At 42.3% G+C, this 23,126-nt stretch overlaps 1 protein-coding gene across 1 annotated transcript in view; it reads right to left on the bottom strand.

Annotated features, from left to right (window-relative positions):
• Positions 1-209: 209 nt before the first annotated feature.
• The window catches only part of SLC6A4 (solute carrier family 6 member 4), a 134,763-nt gene continuing 111,846 nt past the window's right edge, over positions 210-23,126 (bottom strand). The window contains exons 9-14 of the mRNA XM_066599589.1: positions 21,914-22,026; positions 20,256-20,387; positions 15,491-15,590; positions 15,289-15,389; positions 4,127-4,294; positions 210-1,196 (exon numbers count right to left, since the gene is read on the bottom strand). Of these exons, the coding sequence (XP_066455686.1) occupies positions 1,122-1,196; positions 4,127-4,294; positions 15,289-15,389; positions 15,491-15,590; positions 20,256-20,387; positions 21,914-22,026 (689 nt within the window). The 3' untranslated portion in view covers positions 210-1,121. The remainder of the gene's footprint in view (positions 1,197-4,126; positions 4,295-15,288; positions 15,390-15,490; positions 15,591-20,255; positions 20,388-21,913; positions 22,027-23,126) is intronic.

Genomic DNA, 23,126 nt, shown 5'->3' with positions numbered 1-23,126 from the left:
GAGCACATCATGATAGGGTGCACTAAATACCTCAACATGCAAAAAATAAATTATAATACAGGTAGCCATCAACCTTAAAGGGGTTGTCCCACTTTTAGACGATTTGCTGCAGGAAGCATACAGCTGTATACATTATGTAGTGGCTCGGGTTGGTACTGCAGGCTGATTCCTACTGTGACTCAGCCTGCAGTACCAATCTTGACCACTGCACAATGTACGGAGCTGCCTGCTTCCTGCAGCAAAACAGCTAGTATTTGGACAACCCGTTTAAAGCTGAAGATGAGCAAACGTGCAAAAATAATAAAGCCACAGATCTATACAAAAAAAACCTTAATTAGATTTAGGAAATCAGTGGAATTAATCCAAGTAAAGGTTTCCAAAAGGGTTGGTACTTATCAAGGTGGTTATTTTAGAATGTAGCGGCAGCCCTTCAGGGCATATACAGAATAAGGGTCAACTTACAGTGGCCCCATGAATCTAAGACGCTAGACATACGGCTCCATTGATATGATTATCTCTGGCCTTATGACTTGGACACATTTCTATATAGAGCATATGGCTAGTAGCACATAAAGCTATCATATGTAAACATCATTAATGGTAAGTCCACCTTTCATTTGTGGTTTCATATTTTTTACAGATCTGCTTCTGTATTGTTTTGACTGGCTTTATCGAGCTTCATGGTTAGTTATCCGTTTTATTACTTCCGTGTACTTGTATTTCTATGTACTTTGTTGGAGTCTAGTATTGTGCTCCTGCCTTCAGTGCCACATGGAGCTCTGGCGTGTCTGTTCCTAATAAAAGGTCAGTGTTAATGATTAGTTTGATCTCATGTCAGAGAATATTGTGGCGACTATCAAAATTAAACCATGTTCTAAACATCATAAGACACATGCATACTGCCATTCAGTCATGGACATTTAGTATTCTCAAATCGGACCCTGTACTTGTCGGGGCAATAACTGTAGGGACGTAAGCTGTGCCCAGTCTGCCTCTCTGGCATGACCCAGAGGAGTGTGGGTAGTTGAACCATAGACAGTCTGAGGTTTAAAAAGTTTTCCTTAGGCACAGAATGGGGTGCGTTGCTTGCAAACAGGAAAGGACAATGTTTTGTTTCCAGGTTACACAGCATTCATGTGAATACCTCCCAGTGGCATTTCTGTTCTGGTTTCTGGGGTTATACTCTTGATGAAGCGCTATCAGGAGACAACAAGATAACAGATAACAATTAGCAGAATATTTGGATGTTTATTATTACATTAGTCAGACTATCGTTTTTGGGTATCTCAATGTTAGATAAAATAATTGCTTGACAAGTTTCATTATGTAATTAGCCCATCCACAGTATATATAAGTCAGCTAGTACTACCTTGTTTAGTTACTTCTTTCTATTTGAAACTTCCTGGAATCCTTATCTTCAGGTGGATCATGTGACCTCATGCTGACCACCTGAGAATTACTTGGCTTCATGTTCTTTCAAAGAGTCAGTTTTTAATCAGTATAATTCCTGTGTGATGGACCCTACCATACAAGCACTTTAGAGAGGAACACAAAAACCCCTCATCACAGTAACTGCTTATTACACTAGAGGCGCCTGTCACACAGTTATAATGAAGGAGATGATAGTTCAGCCTCCTGACTGTATACTTATGGTCTGTAGCTTATTTAGGTGAATATAGAAGATACAGTGTCCTCCCAGCAGGTAGAGATGGTACAGGCTCTATCCACACACGTGATGTGCTGACAGCACAGAATATTGAAAGAGAAAGTTGGGAGAAATCTCAGCATCAGGGCGCCTTCAGATGACCGTATCGGCCGGGTGACGATATACGGCGTCCCTCTCTGCAAGGGGAGTAGGCTGGAAGAGCCGAGAGCCCCTCGTCACTATTTGCAATGGGAGGAGGTGGGACAGGGGTGGAGCGAAGTTCCGGAACTTAGCTCTGCCCCCTCCTATTTCAAATATATATATATCGGCCGGGTATTCATGCTGGCCGATATACGGCATCCCTCTCTACAGAGGGAGGAGGCTGGAAGAGACGGGAGCAGTGCTCTGAGCTCTCACCCCCTCTCCGCCTCCTCTCCATCCCCTCTCCGCCCCTCTGCACTATTTGCAATGAGAGGAGGCTGGACGAGGTGGAGCTAAGGTTTTTAGGGGGGCTTAGCCCCGTCCCCATTACTAATAGCGTCGAGGGGCGGAGAGGGGGCGGGAGCTCATTGCACTGCTCCTGGCTCTTCCAGCCTTCTCCCACTGCAGAGAGGGACGCCGTATATAGACCGGCGTTAATACCCGGCCGATATATGGTTGTCTTAATAGGCCCTAAAGGTCAGCCTACAGCACTCCTATAAATCTAAGGCGCAGAACATACTGCCTCTTTTCGCATCTTGTTAATGATTCTGGCTGGGGGTTCTATCATGCTTTACATTTAAAATCCTGAAATCAGAACCCTTGGACACAACCTGGATGGAATCTATCTTTGCTAGAGATGAGCGAATATACTCCTTTCGAGTAATTACTCGATCGAGTGCTGCGATTTTCGAGTACTTCCGTACTCGGGTGAAAAGATTCGGGGGGCTCCGGGGGGCGGGGGGAGGCGTGGTGGAGCGGGGGTAGCAGCGGGGAACAGGGGGGGGAGCCCTCTCTCTCTCCCTCTCCCCCCCACTCCCCGCTGCAACCCCCCACTCACCCACGGCGCCCCCCCAAATCTTTTCACCCGAGTACGGAAGTACTCGAAAATCGCGGCGCTCGGGCGAAAAAGGGGCGTGGCCGAGTAGGTTCGCTCATCTCTAATCTTTACCATTTATAAAATGTACACACCAAAAGAGAAAAGTGATCCACAAAAAACTTTTATTAGTACAAAATAAATAAAAATATGACAGTTAAAATGTCGAGGACACAATCGTGATGACCACCAAACTGAGGACAAAAAAATGTAAATGCTTATATAAAATAAAGTTCCCACCAACCAAAAATAACCCCTGAATACAACATATTCATAGCTATTCATAACGCTAAAGGTGCCTCAATAGCAACTTAACATATACTGAGAACATGATCAATAATATATGTAAATCCAACATAGCTTCACGTCACTACCTTTCTAGGGGATGCAGAGGACTAGCCACACATAGTATTTAAGCCCTAGGCAACTACCTAATCAGGAACACCTGATGTAGAATAACCACCACCATGCAATGGGTAACTGATTAGGAAATTGCCTAGAGTGTAAACACCATGTGTGGCTAGTCCTCTGCATCCCTTGAGAAGGCAGTGAGGCGTAATATGTGTTGTTGGCTTGCCATTCTGAGGGTCTGTATGCACTATGCTGGATTTAGATCTCTACCCTTTAATGTTATATTATTAATTATGTTCCCTGCATATGTTAGTTGCCATTGTAGTACTTTTATAGTTTGCTGTATGTTATATTAAGGGGTGATTTGTTGGTGAGGACTTCTTTTTGTATAATTATTTACATTTTTTGCCCTCAGTTTGGCAACCATCATAAATGTGCCTTCGCAGTTTAACTTTAATATTTTTATCCATTTTCTACTAGTAAAATTATATTTTATTATACATTCATGCTTTATGTGGATCATTTTTCTTTTTTTGTGTGCGTTTCCCCATAAATAAGACCCTGTCTTCTTATAATCTTTGCCCTGAAAGAGGTGCTAGGTCTTATTTTCGGGGGAAGTCTTATTAAACTTACCTAGCAAGCTCAGTCCAGGTTTCTCCTGCTGATCTCCGGAGCTCCGACGCACTGAGCCATGGTATTGATTGACCAATTCATAACCCCTGCCTTCACAACACGATGGCTGTGATTAGTTCTTTGACTGCCGCTCAGCCAATCAATGATGAACCAATCACAGCCTTCACATTGGTTCATCGAGTGCTGCATTGATTGGCTGAGCAGTGTTTGAAAACCAGTCAGAACCATTACTTCCTGGAGGCGGGACATTGGGTACAGCCAACCGCCCCTTTTTCCCACCAATCTGCGCATGCAGTGATGGCAGCTGTTCTGTGTCAGTCTTGGACAATGCCTTTAAGCAACAGAAGCTATAGGAAGATTGCATAAGAATTCAATATTTAAGAGTATTCCCGGAGAAAGTAATCAATTGTGTCCATTCTTACCTCTTTTAATGTGCCAGGAGTGCTAGCCAGCTTATATACCATGTATGCTGGAACACAGATGAATGAAGATGTACCAATACAGTAACCAAGCACAACAGACCAGGTTGGGTATGTGTAGTTAAAAAGACGTAGCTCTGGAGGACTGGACATAAAGCTGCATATAATAAACTGGGGAGGAAAAAAACAAAATTAATTAAATGTAATTTTATGAAATTGGCCTTAGTATGAGAGTTGCATACAAAATATGAAAAAAGTGAATGGGTCTGAAGACTTTCCGGACCCTCTATATATGTCAACCAATAATGTTCTTAATTAAGGGCAATATCCTATGAAGACCAGACCTTCTAAAAAGTAGCCAACTATGCAAATCAACTATTCTTGACATGGAAGCCATGTTGAAATGTACTGTACATATAGAAATCTCTATTTAAGGGAAATAGTTGCTGCCTTTCGTACTTAAGTCTGGACATGGCACAATCTTGTATATGATGAACACTAAAATAAGAGTAAGAAATGTGATTAAGATCATAACTTGTGTACCTAATACTATTGCTCCTTCTATTCAGTTTAGTCTAATCTTCTACATCAATCTATTAACTGGACTGAAATGTGCCTTTTTGATGTTGCTTGTACTCAGATGAATCAATATCATCTATTTCCAACGACTGACCCATGAGATGTTCAACATATTGTAAAATAATTTCAACCGACATCTGCAATATCACGTATGGCCCTTAGGCTGCTCACAGCCTGGGATGATATTCTATCATGTTTGTTCCGAAGACTTATTTCAACAGTAAGCATTGAAAGGATATTCCAACTACTAATGTTTATGGCATATCAGGTGAATAGGAGTCCTGTTCCTCATGTTACTTCTCTAAAACTGGGGCAAAGAAACAATTTGAGCAATAGGGTTAAGGACCCTGCTCACAAGAGCCTACAAACTATGAAGAAACCAGGTTGACACAAGAGGTACAAGTACTTGTTCAGTACACTGGCGCAGCCATCTTTTATAGAAACAGGGTAGTCTACAAACATCTGTATGAGTGAATCACCAGCCAGTATGTACAGATGTAAAGTACTGTGGCATGAAGGGGTTGGGTTCCGAGGGGGAATGTAGATGGAGAAGAATTAGATTAGGGAGTGTGGTAGACTTCCATAAAGAGATGTGATTTTAGAGCACATTTGAACCCTTTCCAATCCAATTTGCATCCTGGTTTTCCTAGGGGGCTTAATCTCCTTTTGCTGTTATACAACGGCGCTGTATGCTGGCTAAAGCCAGTACTGCATGAGGTGACACGTTGGATAGGCTCCGACAGCAGAGAGGCTGGCAATATACAGTAAGAGAACCCCAACGGATGTCTTCCAACATCAAATCTGTACAGGCTTAAATCATAATGTCTTCAGACATCAGACAGTGGATTGGAAAGGGTTAAACTATGGACGTTGATGGCTAACCTAATTGCCTGGGGTAACACATTCAAGAGAACTGGTGAAGCTCTGCAAAAATCCTGGAGACAGGATTGGGAGGCTTGAATTAGGCAACAACTCAGTAAAAGGTCATTAGTATAATGAAGATCATGGGTAAGGTGATAGACAGATATGGGGAGGAGATATAGGGAGGTGCAGCACTGTGGAGAGCTGTATGGATGACCGTGATAAGTTTGAATTGCATTCCATAGTTGGAGGGCCAACCTGTGCAGTGACTGCATCATTGAAGCAGTTGGACAAAAAAGACGAGCGAACAGAGTTTAGTAAAGGGAAGACAGATCATTAGCGAGTTGTAGTAATCAAGGTGACAATGGATCAGGACAGCAATGACATTGTTTGATGTTTCCACAGAGGATAGGAACTGATATATATTTCAACTTCTTGTTCTTGACTTAACCCTTTTTCTTCACCTACCTATATCTTTAATTGTTTACCATTAGTTTCTATTGGTTTACTGCACTACTTTTTCCAAGTCCCTGTTAGTCCATATTATTTCTGCATTGCTGAATACAATATACGAGCTCGTACAAATCACAAGCTCCACCAGTCCTTCATGTCCACGAATATATTTATTATGAGTGAAAATAGTTAATGTCAATATAAAAAGATAATAAATGAAAGCAGAAATGAGTTTTTTTTTATTTAAAGAAACATTTATCAAATCAGAACAAAAAAACCCATAGAAAATGCACAGTGTCAGAGCCGTATCATATCACTACGACACATGGAAAGAAATGTTATAGCATTGTGCAAAACATTAAACTACTGTATTGGATTTTCTGAAAATAAATTCTCAATTTGTAGCAATCATTTCCATTACTGCTTTATATAATACAAAACAAAGGGAAAGTTCTTCCAACCAGAGATTCCAGGAGTCACCAGGAAAGAACAGAAGAAACCCTCACTGCGTAACTTAGGCTACCTCCACACGGGCAAGCACGATATCAGGCCGAGAAACCCGGTCTGATTTTGCGCTTTTCAACATGCGTTTTATCAGCGGACGCTAGGCGTTTTTCATGCAAAATTGGGTCGGGTTTCTGGCTCCGACACTGTGCAAAAACGCCTTGCATCTCTTCTGTGAAATTCTAATCCTCCGGCATTTGTTTCACACGCATCAGAGGATCGGTGAGTGTTTCCCATTGGTTTCAATGCGAAATATTACATCGCACTAGCGTGTACATTGCACGGCATGCAATGTATTTGACTGTCCCGGGATGTCCTTCACAAGCCCCCCCCCCCCCAAAAAAAAGACCTTGGGATGTATGAGTCTTGGGGCCCCTAAGTTGGATTCCATGAACGCAAGGACATCGTGCCAGTAATCCTGTAGAATACCACATTCCCAAAACATATGATCGTGGGCAAGTTGCTGAGGGAGACAAACCTGTGGCATGCAAACAAGGAGGAGTATAGTAGATTCTATATAAATATTTAACTTCTACTAGTTTATCTCTAAGACTGACCAGAGCTAGCCAGTATGTCTCCACCTTCCTCCAACTCCAGATTTGGAATATCATATATCGACTTCTGAAGGGCCTTCTCCTTTAACGGAGCAAAGTTTTGCACTAGCTGTAAATAGTAGAAAGGGATTTCACAATGTTAGACATTTGTGCCAAGCCCTCAGGGTGGGTTAAGAAAAGCGATATAGTCAGGCCATTGAACTGAGCTCTAACAGCATGACAAAGCTGACAGTATCGGAATTAGGAATTCTCTGCCATATTCTAAGTTTTTAAGCTCTAAGCAATAAGGGGTTGACACCAGAGGTAATGGAATGAGTAGTAGGTTTGTCAAGGTGAGGCAGTATTGGAATAGCAATAGAAGGAAGAGCTGGTCTGGTTGACTTGCTGGCAGATGTGAGGTTTTAGATTTTAGTGAGGACATTGTAAATAAATTAAGAAGAAAATTTTAGTCTTGGATATGGAGTGTGAGGAGGTCATGAAAGTAGTAGACAGGAGAGGAGGTAGACTCAGACGACTGGATGGAGGTGGTACCTGGAAATTACTGATGAAAAATGTGAACTCCTACAGAGTTTTGTAGGATGCGATTGGGACTTTGTATTGTACTTCCTGTGTAATGACAGATGAGGCAATATAGTCAATTATAGATAATCTAAAGAAATTGTGCCATTGTTGAAAGTTATTCTCTATTAGTTAGTGATAGTTGAGCGCTTAAACTCTGCCATCTCCAGAAGTGCGAATGAAATGAATGGAGTGGTGGTACGCCTCAGGGACCACCGCTGTCCTCACTTCAAGACACACTGGAACCTCATTCTCAGGATCGGTGGGTTTCACAGCAGTTGGACCCCACCAATCTGAAGGTTATCCCCTATCCTGAGAATAGGAGATAATTTTCAATAACTTATTGTTACGTGTGCTGCTGGGATCTGGAGTACTAAGGTTCCTAGCAGCACAGCTCCACAGGTGAGGGCTAATTGAGCTGGCTGGGCGTGGTATTCTCCAGCAGCCAATCCACTTTAGTATACAGCACATATAAACCCAGCTCCTTTCAGTAGCTGATGCTGGTCTTGTACTGTTTGGATGTATCTGTCTTGTTCCCACTCAGAGCCGTGTTTGCATGTAGGTTTGTTGTGTCTCTCTGCTTCCCAAAGACGGTTTGGACACCTGTAGTTCTAGTCTGTAGCACCTGCAGCTCCCCTTTTCCCTTCCCTTGAGAGGTGCGGCCTCCATACGTCTTATGTCTTGCTCTGTGTGTCAGTTGGTGGGCATTTGTATGTGTCCTGTTCTGGTGCGTGGTTCCTAGGATCAGTTAGGGCCCAGATCCGAAGACCGCTGGGCCGCCCTTTATCCGGGCGATGCCCCCGCTCAGATAGGACCTTGTCATTCTCCCTGTAGTTCAGGGCCAGTTGTCTGAAACCTGTGCGTACCCTTTGCTCACGATCGGGTGGGACCTGTGCTCAGTGTGCCCACACGATCATAACACTTATAGTTTTTTGTCAAAGGAGTTTACCAGAATTAATTTTTAGCATCTATCGATAAGATAGGTGATAAAAGTCTGATCGGTGGGGGTCTTACTACTGAAACTCCACCCAATCCTAAAAATGGGGGTCAAGTGTCCTCCCTCCCCCTCACTGCAGGCTTACTGCCCCCCCCCCTTGCAGTGAGAAGGAGACTGAATGGAGCAATAGCTATGCATGCCCAGTGCTGCTCCATTCTTTTTTAATGGGACTGCCGGAGATAGCCAGGTAGAAGCAGCCCCATTAAAAAGGAATGGAACAGAGTGGCCGTGCATGAGCAGCCAACACTCCATTCAGTGTGACATCATTGAGGATCAGAAAAGCACCCCAAAGTGACAAGAGCAGTTGTGCCTCCTGTTCTTCGGATTGGTGGAGGTCTCACTGGTGAGACACACTGATCAAACGTTTATCACCTATACTATGGATAAGTGATAAAAGTTCATTTCTGGTGTAATCCTTTTAATCTAGTGAGAATTGAACTATCTATAGCTGGTCCAATGTAAAGTTCATAGCACAAATTTGTCCAGTAGAGCCTTATATGACTTCCTGAATATAAAAATTATATATAACAAAGGTTGATGGCATCACAGCTCTGACATTTTCATTTCTATCTTTTCTCTGGAAGACCCTTATGCTTTTAGAATGGTTCCAGACTCCACAGATTGGGATCTCTTGAATATAATCCAAGTATGACCTACTTATTATTTCAATCATGAGCCCAGTATTTTTAATTATGATTAAATACATGTTGGTTTTGGATCATTGCTTGCTCCCAAAAATAATATCTATAAATTAAAATCTAAAGGTATCTTTGAAAAACTGACCAACAATACATCATTCACAATTTATAATCAGATGAAGTGCCTGACTAGTTTTTGGAAGGAGTCCATGTTTTTTTAATACAAAAACAGCAGCACCGGCCCCATTGAAAACATAGTGAGAACATCGTGATTCCTAAGGGAATTCCTTAACCTCCGCGGGAGTCCCCTCATCACTGAACACTGACAGCAGCGGCAGGGGATTCCTTCATCCCCGCGGGGATTCCCCTGATCACTGAACACCCTGCCGCAGAGTTAGGGGCCCCCACTGCACTTTATTAGCCACCTGAAGTAAAGTGCATGTGTATATGTTTGTTAAACTGTGTCTGGTTATGTGTATTGGCCTAGACAGGTCACCAAAAGGTCAATGTCTGCTATCTCTCTAGTTAACTTGTGAATGACTTTGCAGCATGTAACCTAACCTGCTCACTGTCTTGTCAGTTACTTCTAGCTAGCCCTGGGATTAGGTAGAGAGAATTTCCTCTAGCCCAGGATTGGTTAGTGGGGAGGTATAAAAGCTAGCACTTGGGTGTGGTTAGGCAGCCTAGTCCTGGAGCTCAGCTGTAGAGGAAGCTTAGTCTTGGAGATAGTGGAGAGAAGACTGGCAGAGATAGAGACTGGGTAGTTAAAAAGCGAACATCCACACAAAGTCTTCTAAGAAGTAGTCTAGTTCTGGAGCCTAGTCATGGAGTTACAAGCAGAACATCTAAGTGTGAGTACCTAACAAGAGAAGTGGTGCTGGAGTTTTAGCAGAGGAGAGAGACTGAGAGAGGAAAGACAGAGAAGAGGAGTACAGGTAAGGAACAAGTCAGCAAGTCAGTAATTTGTCTGCAAAGCATTAGTCAAATCCATGGATGAAAGCTGGAAGTGTTGTACTGCAACATCTTGCCACAGCCCCCCGAGAAAGTGTCTCAATGCAATGTCTACTAATGCAATGCCAAGTCGCCAAATATCTCAAGTCAATGTGATTTAACAGTTACTGAAAGTGAATGTAAATGCAAAGTCAAGTACCCTCTCTCACTGCCAATAAAAGGTTGAACTGTTTTCATCCGCTACAGTCTGTTTCCTGAAGTGTCTTCCCTTCATTGATACACTGCACTGAGGTACTACACTTAATGCTCCAGGGACAAGGACTACTACTCCCATTATTGTTGAGTTCTCCACTTTTTATATTTATGGCTTCTGCCTGGAATGGGTCCCTACCCGCAGACTGGCGTCATGACAAACTAACATCTTACTCTACCCGACTCCAGGGGTAGCAGGTTATAAGAACTGTTTGATTTTACCACTGTGTGCAGTCGAGCCAGGCCATGCTTTGCCTTCAGAGAGGAGCAGCAGAGCCACCATTGACTAACATTTTGTTTCTCTGCTCTCTCTCCCTCTAAGGTCTGTGCTTGGTCACCACATTGTCAACGTGTTCAGTGATGAGGGGACTCCTCAGGGGATGAATGAATCCCCTGCCGCTGCTGTCATGGCAGCTGCAGAGGATTGCGATGTGCTCACTACTTTTTCAATGCGGCCAGCGCTATATAAATTTGCTATCAATGTAATCTTACTGACCACAGGATACAGATAACGTCATTTTACTGTCCCTTGAACGCTGTAAAAATGTATCCCCCCAAAAAGGCATGGCTGCGTTTCTTTCCCATTTTGCCCCACTTAGAAATTTTTAGATTTTTTTCAATGGTACTTTAAATGGTACCATTAAAAAATACACCCGAACCTGTAAAAACAAATCCTCATGTAGCTATGTTGCTAGAAAAATAAAAGTTAGAATTTTTTTAAAGCGGGGAGGAAAAAATGAAAAAACAAAAGGGGCTGCAGCTCGAAATCAATGTTGTCCACTGTCATTGCAGCTGTAGTTCTACTATTTTGAATGTTTAGTGACCATAACATTGCAGTATTCGTCAGCCATACACCTTTCCACCCCAACTCTCTCTGGGAAGCGTATCTATATTTACATAGTCATAAAAGTGAAGAGAGTAAACAGGAGTCTCTGCAAAGTTTCACGTCATCATAAACTGGTTACCCTTGTTAATTAATCTGCGTTTACTGCAACCTGGGGAACACTCCAACACACGTCTTCCCCAAGGTTTACTAGGGTGAATAAGGCAAACTAGAGGTTAACAGTAATAATAAAACTGGCTAAAGAGGGTTAAGACACTATTTAAAGCCACAGATAGATGCCAGCTTTGTGTCAGCTTGCGGGATGATGTTGTTCAGACCGCTATATTTCAGCTCATGAGTTGAAGCTTTTATAACACATATATCTCTGGTGCCAAGTAGACTAAATGATCTTTGCGTTGTTATCGCAACCACTATGCGTAGTGAAGTTGTGCTGAAGTGAACTAGATGAATAAGATTTGGCTACAACTAACACAATCAGCGGTCTGTAGTGCAGAAAGCAATTAAACTGGTAGTAGTACGACTTAACTAGTCCCCAAAGCAGTCACTTCATCTCACAGGTGGAGTTATCTACATACAGATAGGACTCTAGGAAGCTGTTCTGCATTGCACTCACCTGAAGATCAACATAGATTTTAGAGCACAGGGCCGTGTGTTATCTATGTGTTCCACAGACAGAACACAGCCCCATTATACCTTATGAGACCATGTGCAGTGTCCGAGGCAAACTAATATGGGAGAGACCACAGGTAAACAAAATGGATGTCAAGGATCGCTCTGCAATCTCTCCCTGCAATGGCATCACAGGGCCTGGCACGGTTGCGCACCATGGCAAAAGGTTTACTACGGTTAGCAATTATCAATGGTGGTTTGTCACGTGACGCCAGTACCTCTTCCTTAATGGACTCAAGGATTAATGAAGAAATAAATGACACGAGTCCTTGTAGCTTTGCTTGCAAACTGGAGGTAGTCAGTTTACTTCAGCTTTTTGTAACATTTAGGAAAAAACATGTACAGTTCATCAGTAATGGCAGAGGTATTGCTTTGCCTTGACAATAACATAGCTCCAAGTTTCAATTTAGTACAATACAGTTTAAAGTTCAATGCTCTCTCTGTCTTTGAATTCAACGAATACTTGGTGAGAATTGCCACAGTCCTAGTTATCTGAGGGTTGATTTCTTGAAGATTACTAAGCAGTTAGTGAAGTTATTTGAGAAGTGGGCCTCTTTCACTTTTCCTGGCTTTACTTTTAACAGGGGCTTGTGCAACTCACTGTTGTGTAGATGGGTCCTAATCTTTCTCCTCCACACTGCGCTTGATTTGGAACCTTGTAGATGCTTGCTTCCTACTTTAGACAACGTTAGTCCTCTTTACACTGCTGTGCACCTCCTCCCACATCCTTCTCCGAAGACAACCTCCTCACTCCTCCCCCTAACTCCTCCTTCACTTCCTGTCTTCTCTTTACACTTTCTCTCCAAACTCCTCCCAACATCCTGAATCAGCACACCTAAAAATTGATAGGACATGTGAGTGCAAACTCGCATGTCGGCTCCAAGGTGCATGCAAAGATAGGACATGTCCTATCTTTACTGCGTGCTTTTCATAGGCTCTTATGGGAGCCTTGGAAGCATTCAGCATGCACCTCTGATCGTGTGAATGGGTAACTTCAAGTAGCTTGAAGTAGCCTGTTCATGTGATCTTTACAGCACTATAGCTGCAAGCTTTTCTCGCTGCTAACAGCTTTGAAACAGCACTCATCTGAACGAGGCCTAAGTGTGTATATGCACAATTACACACACGATACGGATTGATGCCCATTGGTCACACTATATTGCTACCACCATTTGCCCCTTTATTTTATAATAGGTTTTTTGATGTCCTTGTCTATATTTTTAAATATATAAAACAAATCTTGTTATTTGCATAGCGCCAATTTATTCCGCAGTGCTTTCAGGTAATTTATTTATTACCTTCCACATTTTACCGACCTCGGAAGGATGGAAGGCTGAGTCAACCTTGAGCTGGCTACCTGAACCATGGGGGAATTGAACTCGCAACCTTCAGGTCATGATCAAAAGCTTAGGACAACATTTCTGCTGTCTTAACACTCTGCACCACAAGAATATTGAATAAGAAACCATATATATTTTAGGGGATATTACCTATGGGCATTTTTTGCATTTGGAAATTAGAATTATATTTATATAACCCAGAGTATTCCTAGGGCAATCTTGCAATATATACACAGTAGCAATAATGTCCCCCATGGTGGCTCCAGTAGTAATAGTGTTCACCATTAGTTGCCCCAATAATAGTAGTGTCCCAGTAGACATAGGGAACCCTCTTTGTCAAAAAAGAGCTCAGCACCGTACGTGCAAAAACACACTTGTATGAAGGTCCATGCATTGCCTTCAAGGGAGCCGCGACTGCTGCTGGTGGCTCCATTAAAGACAATGGTCTACCAGCATCCCTGAACTGTTTTTCAGGGAAGAGCTTTACATATAAGCCCTTTCCTGAAAAATAAGAATTTTAGTGTAAAAAACAAAATACTTACCTGTCCGCCGCTGCCGTATCCCCGAGGTAATGAAGAACACATCTGCCGCATGCGGCAGATGTCTCCTTCATCTCCGCGAGGAGAAAGAATTCCCTGCTGCACCTGCCACATCTGTGACAGATGCAGCAGAGGAATTCTTCATCCCTGCGGGGAATAAAGAATTCCCTACCACAGCTGTCACAGATAACAGCTGCGTTAGGGGATTCAGCTGTTGGCATCCTGTAATTGTTTTTCAGGGAAGGGCTTTAAATATAAGCCCTTCCCTGAAAAACAAGAAGGCAATGCGTGCATTCCCTATGGTGCATGCATGTCCTATCTTTAAAGGCACACACCTGTAAAACATGGACATGTGAACACACCATAGGGAATGCATTGGTTCTAATAGAAGCGTGTTTTTGTGCACGCGTATGCATGCACAAAAACACGCCAGTGTGAAGCCACCCTAAAGCAGATGTCTCAAACTCGTTGCTCTCCAGCTTCTGCAAAACTACAACGCCTAGTCTTGTGGCTGTTGACATGCAGCAGCTAGAAACCACAGTTCTACAGTTAAGTGAGTATAGATGATACTGATTGACCAAGAAAACTTAGAAAATCATTAATTTATCAACTTTGCAGTGATGTTTTTTTAAAGTTAATCCCTTTTCTTTATTCATAATAATAAGGGCAGATACAAATCACCTATTCATATTATCCACTGTCCGGGTCTTCATTTTTAAGATTTAGACCTTTCTCACTTTGTAATTATAATTTCATTTTCTTCTTTATTTAATAAGACTATACAATATGAAAGGATCCTGTAAGGATGTGTACACCCATTGATTTGTAGCCAGAGGCCTAACTTGAAGCTCCTGGGCCCCAATGCAAAATCTGCAACGGGGACCCCAACTATAATGCTTTATTCATAGTACTGCGCTCCCTATATGGGAAAGAGAGGCCTTATGGGCCCCCTGAGGTTCCTGGGCTCGGGTGCAACTCAGAGGTGTACAGTTAGGGATAAATGTAGATGGTGGAGGGCAGGTTCAGACCCATTCACTTAGAGAAGACTCTACTATCCAGTGGGTGTTTCAGCTCTCACCCCCCCCCCCCCCCCCCAAACCCTACCCCTTGCCTGTTGCATGGAGACTTCTATCAATAGATAAGGGGTGAGCTTTGAGAGGAGTAAGAGGAGAAAGTCCGGACCAGTTTGAGCAAGCGGCATGCCCATCAGATGGTTTTCAGGCCACTAATATACAGTGTTCAGCGGTAAAACAGCTTCTCCGTGGCATGGTAATGTAGTATGAAGTGATAAATAAATATCTTTAGACTCCTCTTCTAAGAGCCAACCTAGGACAAGGTTCGGTTCATGTGCTTAGATTTTGATGACAGATCTTTATTTACAGCATACATTGCTACCACCTAAACTATAGAGAAACAGCTAACTTACCAGAAGGAAAAGTGGGCATATCGCCACCCAGCATATCTTCCAAAACCAGCCTGGAGTGAAACCCAACATTTCCCTTACATCACGACAGAACTGATTGATACCTGAAGCAAAACCAAAGAACATTATTCATGTTTGTTTCCAGTTAGCACTCCATGCTAACGATAATGCAGAAAAACAGCAATGTAAAAAAAATGGTACGTACCATAGAACCAAGACACTGCTATGGCTTCCAGGAATACCACAGTGAGTACCGCCGGGCCAGTGGCATACTCCTCAAACAACTTTACCATGTAAGCACCACCCTGGAATGACGAAAAACAGAAGTTCCAAAAAGTTAACTTGTAATGAAACCAGAAACATTATAAGAGAAAATAATAGATGGCGTAGTTATTCAACTATCAAGCTAAAATTACAACCTCACAAACGCGTTGTATTGCTCTCATCCATGACAACATGCTAATATTTTGTACAATATCAAGAGTGCTCTACCACGAGGGGTATTTGTCATCACCTTCTCATTCAGACGTGTACTTGTTGATATGTGTTGACTGCAACAAAAGTTTAAAAGTTTACGTTCTCCTGAAAGCACCCTGTAAATTATAGTTTGTGGTACATATACACACTGGTGGAAACTGAAAGTGTTACACACAGAATAAAGGTCCATTTACACACACAGATGATTGCTCAAAATTCATCAGAAACTGACAGTTTGAGTGATCATTTTGCATTAGCTACTTATGGGCTAATCAGCCCATTAGAAGCTAATTTGCTTCATTTGCATGTATTTAGAGAACAGCGGGTGGTCTGTTCTCTAAATATATCGCTATTGTTCTCCAGTGGGACAGCAGCTGAAAGAATGTTATCAGTCCCAATGGATTTCAAGCTGAATTAGACTTGGCCATGGACGAAAAGTGTTCGGTAAGTGCACAATGGGCACACATTTATACACAACTATTATTGCTCAAAAGATGGCTTTTGAGTAGAGATGAGTGAGCATACTCGTTAAGGCAAACTACTCGAGCGAGTAGTGCCTTATGCGAGTACCTGCCTGCTCATCTCTAAAGATTCGGGTGCCGGCGGGGGAGAGTGGTGAGTTGCAGACCTTACACAGATCCATGCAGAAGGACAATGCCATGTGACAACTGCCAAATTTTGCAAATAGCAGCTGCTAATAGACGTCCAACTGTAGCAAAGAGCTGAGCAGTAGTTGAAGTCATATTCACCCCATAAACAATTGCAAACCAATTGCTCGAAGCTGGGTTGCATTCTCAGACCCCCATGCAATGTGTTCCGTTAACCCAATTTCACTGCCAGCAATAATTAACCTGGTGTACTGCTAGATGTAACTGGACACATGAATGGAGAACAGTTAAGTGAAGAGTCCTAATTCTTTCTGAGGCAAAGTGATAATCGTCAGCAGATCCATTGGCATTTTGGAGCAAGGGCCACCCTTCTATGATTTCAGAGTGCCACACAGGTCCAATCCCTGGAGTCATGGTTGAGGGCAATCAATTATCACAGCAGGACTGGACTGAGTTGGTGGTTGTTAAAGACACAATGACTTCCTGCCAGCATGTGGACAGAGTGGTACACCCTGTTGTCATATCCTTCATGACCACCATCCAAAATGGTATCTTCCAACAGGATTATGCCTGTTCACAAAGTGCAGCCATCACAAGTCATGCCTTGCAAAAGGTGTCATGACCATGGATTGGTCCATGTGTTTCCCAGATTAATCCCAAATTTAGCATGTCTGGGATGCCATAGGTGGACGCATTACGTCACATTGCCAAGAGTCATGGAGGTATGGAGAGACCTACCTCAACAAGATCTCCAAATACTTATTGATTCAATGTCTGAAGGATCCAAGAATGTATGGGAGCTCATGGTGGGCACACGTCTTACTGCAACCTGTACCAAGCAGTTATAAACTTTGTCTGATTCATCTCAATTTTCTATTATTTATTCCGCATATGGCTATGTACATATCTACCAAATTTTTGGAAATTCCACCAATTCCTTCTGGGTGTAATACTTTTAATTTCCACCAGTGTATTTATTTACTAACCAAGAAACTAAATATGGGGTTAAGGATATACTTAAATCACCAACCTACAAACAAACCCAAGAAGGTTTTAGAAATTGTGTAATTGGTGTTGAGCAATACAAAACAATCAAACCTTGTTCCACATCAATCTTTGTTAAAGGTTTGGTTCAGCAAGAATCTGAACCATGGGTGGTTCATCTTGGCCAAACCCTCTGAAAGAAGAAGGAAAAAGTAGGACAAAGGAAGATGTAAAAAAAAAATTTTTCCTTTTTTCTCCTTTTTGCCACTTTTTCTTTTTTCCTTCTTCCCCTTTTACTTCCTCCTTTTCTTCCTTTTATCTTCTTTTTGTTCATTACATTGCCTTAAAAACAGCCCAAAGGTATGTGGATACACTCCTAGGTGATATAAGAGTGTAGTACAAGGCTTTTATGGCTCTTAGATAGTCTTACACACCAGTTTTAGGGTTATTGATGAAGTTCCAGTTTGGTTCAAACTAATTTGGTCCGAAGTTAACCTTATGCTGAAATTCGTGAAACCGGGCGAACTGAAGCTTTCAAAAGTTTGATCATCACTACTTGTAATATATCTTATTAGAAAGAAATTCTTCTTTGTCTACTTATAAGCCACCTCTTCTCCCCACCTTGCCTTCTGCACTGATCTCTCACACTGAATGTACTTTTAACATCTGTACACAGAAGTCTATACACAGAAGACTACATTGACAGGCCATAGAAGTCAAGAGAGGGGTGGAGGGAGCGGCTGGGGGTAGAGGGACACATATACAGACTTTTAGTTGCCTCCCCTCTCTTCTCATAGACTTCTATGAGCTTAAGCTGTAATCAGATGTGTTTGTGCATGGATGTCTGTATATGGATATTATCAGTACATGCAGAGTGTATGATCAGTGCAGTAAAGGGGAGGGGAAGAAGTTTCCTTTAAGTGAATATCTATTGCAAAGTTTCTGATATTCGTTTGTGCTATTGATTTATGGAAAAAAGTTTAAAAGTTTATTACCCTTTAAAGGGAACAAATATCTGCATCAATAACATAATGACAAGACAAAAACATCCATTCCTGTGGCCTCAAAAGTTTTCAAAAACAGGAATTAGAGAAAAAGGTATAAAGAGCAGAGTAGATTACCTGTTATGCTTTAGCCTAGGGCACTGAGCCATGTAGATTACACACTACCCCCCTAGCCTAGGACACTGAGCCACAGGCGAAACACATGTCAAGTGCGCACTCAGTCTGCTAGACCACGGGTAATATGTAATCCATCATGCTTTTATATCTTTTCTTTAGTTCTAGTTTATGCAAACACTTGGAGGGCACTAGGATACATTTTCTATCTTGTTTATCTGTTTATAGCCTTTATAGGTAGGTTGTATGTGGTAGATAGGGTCTTTCTACTAAGATAATAATAAACATATGTGCAAACAGCATTCAAAGTTTAACATTAGGTGAACAGGTCTGCTGAGATATTAGACCTGGGTCATTTTAAACTTCTGCTATTGGTGATGACAAGTTATCAATAGATGATCGGCGGGGACTTGCCACTCAGATCCCTGTCAATTAGCTGATTCTTGGGGGCTGCTATCGCTATGGTCAGCAGAGGAAGCCAAAATCACTGACCATAGCACAGCAGCCCATTTAATTAAATGGGAGCAGCACTTGCAATACCAATCCAGGCCAAAGCATTATGGTCAGCGCTTACTGCTTCCTCGCCTGCCCACTGAGCTCATTTCTGAAGGAAGCAGATGCTCTATTCTTACTGTAGTGGCCAAGCTTTGTATTGCAGGCTAAGTTCCCATTTAATTCAATGGGAACCTAGCCTGAAATACCAAACCTGGTCACGGCTATTAGAACAGAGCTGTCTGCTTCCTGCAGAAATCAGCTCAGTATATGAGTGCATCGGCCTGGCAAACAGCTGATTCCGACTGAGGGACCCCTGTCAATCTGCTATTGATGATGTGTTCAAGGATAGGCTGCCAATAGTTTGCAACTGAAAAAAAAAACTAAAGCTAAAAGGCCGATTAAATGTAATACAGCAAAGAACGCAGGTCACTATTTTGTAAGCCTGAGTTAAAATGAATGACCCCAATTTTTTTTTTCCTATCGCAGGTGAATATAAAGACAACTCCTCAATGTAAGCATAATCCTTTAATACAAAGACTCTATATGAAGCATAGGTGGACCTGGACCAATATATGACATAAAGGTCTTATGAGATGGCCCTAGCAGATGGCATCACTTTCGATCAGAAGGGCCTGAATGCTGGGATCTAACTCCACTGCACCTCAGCCAGTGGTATTATTTATGTGTATAGTATAGCAGTATTATTTATGTGTATGATATAACATTATTTTAATGCATACCATATAGTAATACCATTCATGTTTACGGTGTAACGGTACTACAGTATTTATGTATAAAGTTTAGCGTACCATTAACGTTTGAGAGATAGCCATTCGTTACAGCCATGTTCCTTTATTAGGGGGACACAAGGTCTGTGAGAACTAAAGTTGAATTGGTGGAACTCAAATGCTTGACCATCCCTGTTATACATAGAAACAATGGAACATATCTTGACACCATTATTATTCATTGAATGGTTAAACATAATATCGTATTGTTATGAATAACTCTGACTTTTGGCATCAAGCATGTGTGGGCATGAACGGGAACTTGGCAGTATTATACCAACCTAATCGGCTAAAATTGAATTTCAAGTGTTCTCTTTGAGAGAAAGTTCTCCGCAGTTATTTAAAAAAACCTAAAGTTCAGAAAGTTCATTTTCATTTCTCTAGTTATTGCAACAACTACATTGTTCTCGTCCCCCTGAGTAATCTAGGTTTAAAAATACACACTAATAAGTAGCAGAATCATATCTCTGTGGATCAGAGCATTTGTTATTCTTACTCACAAATGTCAGGGTGGATAGTGCCCCGAGGAAGCAGACGGAAATTAAAAGGAAGACAAAAAGTTCTCGTCTCTTGCCCCATGCATGTGGGAACTCATCCAGTACTGCAGTTATAACGCCTTCCAGTCCTGCAAACTACACAGAGAACATGAATATATCTAATACACAGTATTACATAAAAGTCATTCAACATTACTTGGTATTGCAGGAATCATAGAATGGTAGAGTTGGAAGGGACCTCCAGGGTCATCAGGTCCAACCCGCTGCCCAGTACTGGATTCACTAAGGCATCCCAGACAGATGTTTGTCAAGCCTTTGTTTGAACACTTCCATTGAAGGAGAACTCACCACCTCCTGTGGTAGTCTGTGCCCCATTGAAATGAACAGGAACTTGACCTGCAATACCAAGCTTGGTCACTGCAGTGAAAATGGAGCTGTATGCTTCCTGCAGAAATCTGCTCTGTACATGATCACACTGCTCTGGTAAAGAGCAGGTAGCGGGGGTTCTGGGTGATGAGGATAGGTTATAGTTTACAACTGGACAACCCCTTTAAGTAATAATTACTATTGAACAACTGCAATAACTTATTTTTTCTGAGGGTTCACTGAGGTGAGAGAAAAGGTCTTTTTTCTGGAAGCAGCACCACACTTCTTCATAGGCTTTAAGTGAATGAGCTGATAATACCAGGCACAGCTCATGGATAAGAGTGGTGCTGTTTCTTAGGCCCAGTGTCCACGGGCAGGCTTGAATTGCAGAATCTGCAGGGGGCACCTGCACGGACGATCTGCAGTGCAAGCTGCCCGTAAAGAAACATGAGGGTCCATAACTGAATTAAAGCATGCAGATTTGTTTTGTGGACTTTTTGAATTGCGGATGGGCCGCGGATTCCGCAGGAAAGCAGGAGTTTAAAGAAAAAACTCCACTGCGAATGTGCGGCGGCACGTCGGCCAGCGCTTCCGCACACATCCGCAGTGAAGCACGCTGCACTATTTTTTTTCCAGCAGGTATGACAGAATCTCCAACACAGAGATGAGTTTAGCTGCAGACAACCATTTTAAGCCCAATTCTTGTATCAATCCAAATTTTTAAGACCTCTAAATGTAGCATCTGTTGAAAAGTGCTACATTTTAACCTTTAAAGGGGTTGTCCAGTTGTAAATCATTGGTGGCCTATCCACAGGCCAGTGGGGGTCTGCAACGTGGGACCCCCACTGATAAGCTGTTTGCTGGGCAAATACACTTATGCACTGAGCTGAGCTGATTTTTGCAGGAAACACTCAGTTCCACTCCCACTCCAGTGGCCAGGCTTGGTATTACAGGTACTGAAGCCACTGGGAACTTTGCATGTAATACCAAGTCTGGCCACTGTACTGGGAGCGTAGCTGTTTGCTTCCTGCAGAAATCAAATCAATGCAGGAAGAACCGTTCTAGCAAACAGCTAATCAGCAGGAATCCCAGGTGGCAGACCATTGATCTACTATTGTTGGCGTATCCTAACTCCAGGCCATCAATACTTTACATTTGGACAGCCCCTTTAATAAAGCGGACAGAAGTGTACAAAGGAGCAAGGAAAAGCATCATTAAAAGGCAACTGGATCAAACGAGTTTACTGTGTTTGTAGCTTCATAAGCAAAATGTTCAAGTGCTGGTAGGTCTCTTACCGTACTGTCCAGTCCAAGTGTAATCAGCATTAAGAAAAAGACAATGGCGAAGAAGGTGGATGCTGGCATGTTAGCTATCGCCTCTGCATACGTGATGAATAGAAGACTGGGACCTAAAATAACAGATTTTACAAACTTACTAAGTTTAGCAAATAATAAATAGCTTTTCGTTTGAATTATTTTTTTCTAGGATGCTCCAATCCCCGTCAGTCTCCTAATACTTTGGCTATAGAACGTAATGTCCAGAGGTATGAGGAGAGCGGCAGGGACCAGAGTGGCCGGAAACTTGAAAAGATGTATATAGCTTATTATTTTATAGCTGTGCAAGGGAATAACTCCTCACCAGCATGGATTCATGAAGGGTCGCTCATGTCAGACAAATCTGATCAGTTTCTACGATGAAGTAAGCTCTAAGCTGGACCTGGGAAAGTCTATTGATCTTGTATATCTGGACTTCTCTAAAGCGTTTGACACTGTGCCACATAATAGGCTAATATACAAAATGAGGCAGATCGGATTGGGCGAAAACGTGCGTAAGTGGGTTAAAAACTGGCTCAATGATAGAAAGCAGAGGGTGGTAATAAATGGCTCATACTCCGATTGGGCCACAGTCACTAGTGGGGTGCCACAGGGTTCAGTATTGGGCCCCATTCTGTTCAATATATTTATCAACGACCTGATAGAAGGGCTGCACAGCAAAATATCAATATTTGCAGATGACACAAAATTATACAATATAATTAATGCAATGGAGGACAATGTGCGGCTACAAACGGACCTAAATAAGCTGGGGGCTTGGGCAGAAAAATGGCAAATGAAGTTCAATGTTGATAAATGTAAGGTTATGCACATGAGCAGCAAGAATGGTTGTTACCAATATTCACTTAATGGGGTACTGCTAGGGAAAAGTGATATGGAAAAAGACCTGGGGTACTAGTGGACTATAGACTAAACTGGAGTAACCAATGCCAATCAGCTGCTGCAAAGGCAAATACAGTTTTGGGATGCATTAAAAGAGGTATAGGGGTGAAGGACGAGAACATTATCCTTCCATTATATAAGGCACTTGTCAGGCCCCACATGGAATACTGCGCACAGTTCTGGTCACCGGTGCTCAGGAAAGATGCTACGGTATTGGAGGGGGTTCAAAGAAGAGCAACTAAACTAATACATGGAATGACGGGACTGGAATACCCAGAGAGGATATCCAAAT

The sequence above is a fragment of the Eleutherodactylus coqui genome, chromosome 4 (assembly GCF_035609145.1).
Source record: "Eleutherodactylus coqui strain aEleCoq1 chromosome 4, aEleCoq1.hap1, whole genome shotgun sequence".
Taxonomy (NCBI): domain Eukaryota; kingdom Metazoa; phylum Chordata; class Amphibia; order Anura; family Eleutherodactylidae; genus Eleutherodactylus; species Eleutherodactylus coqui.
The sequence above is the reverse complement of the archived record's forward strand: the minus strand, read 5'-3'. Positions and strand labels throughout refer to the sequence as shown.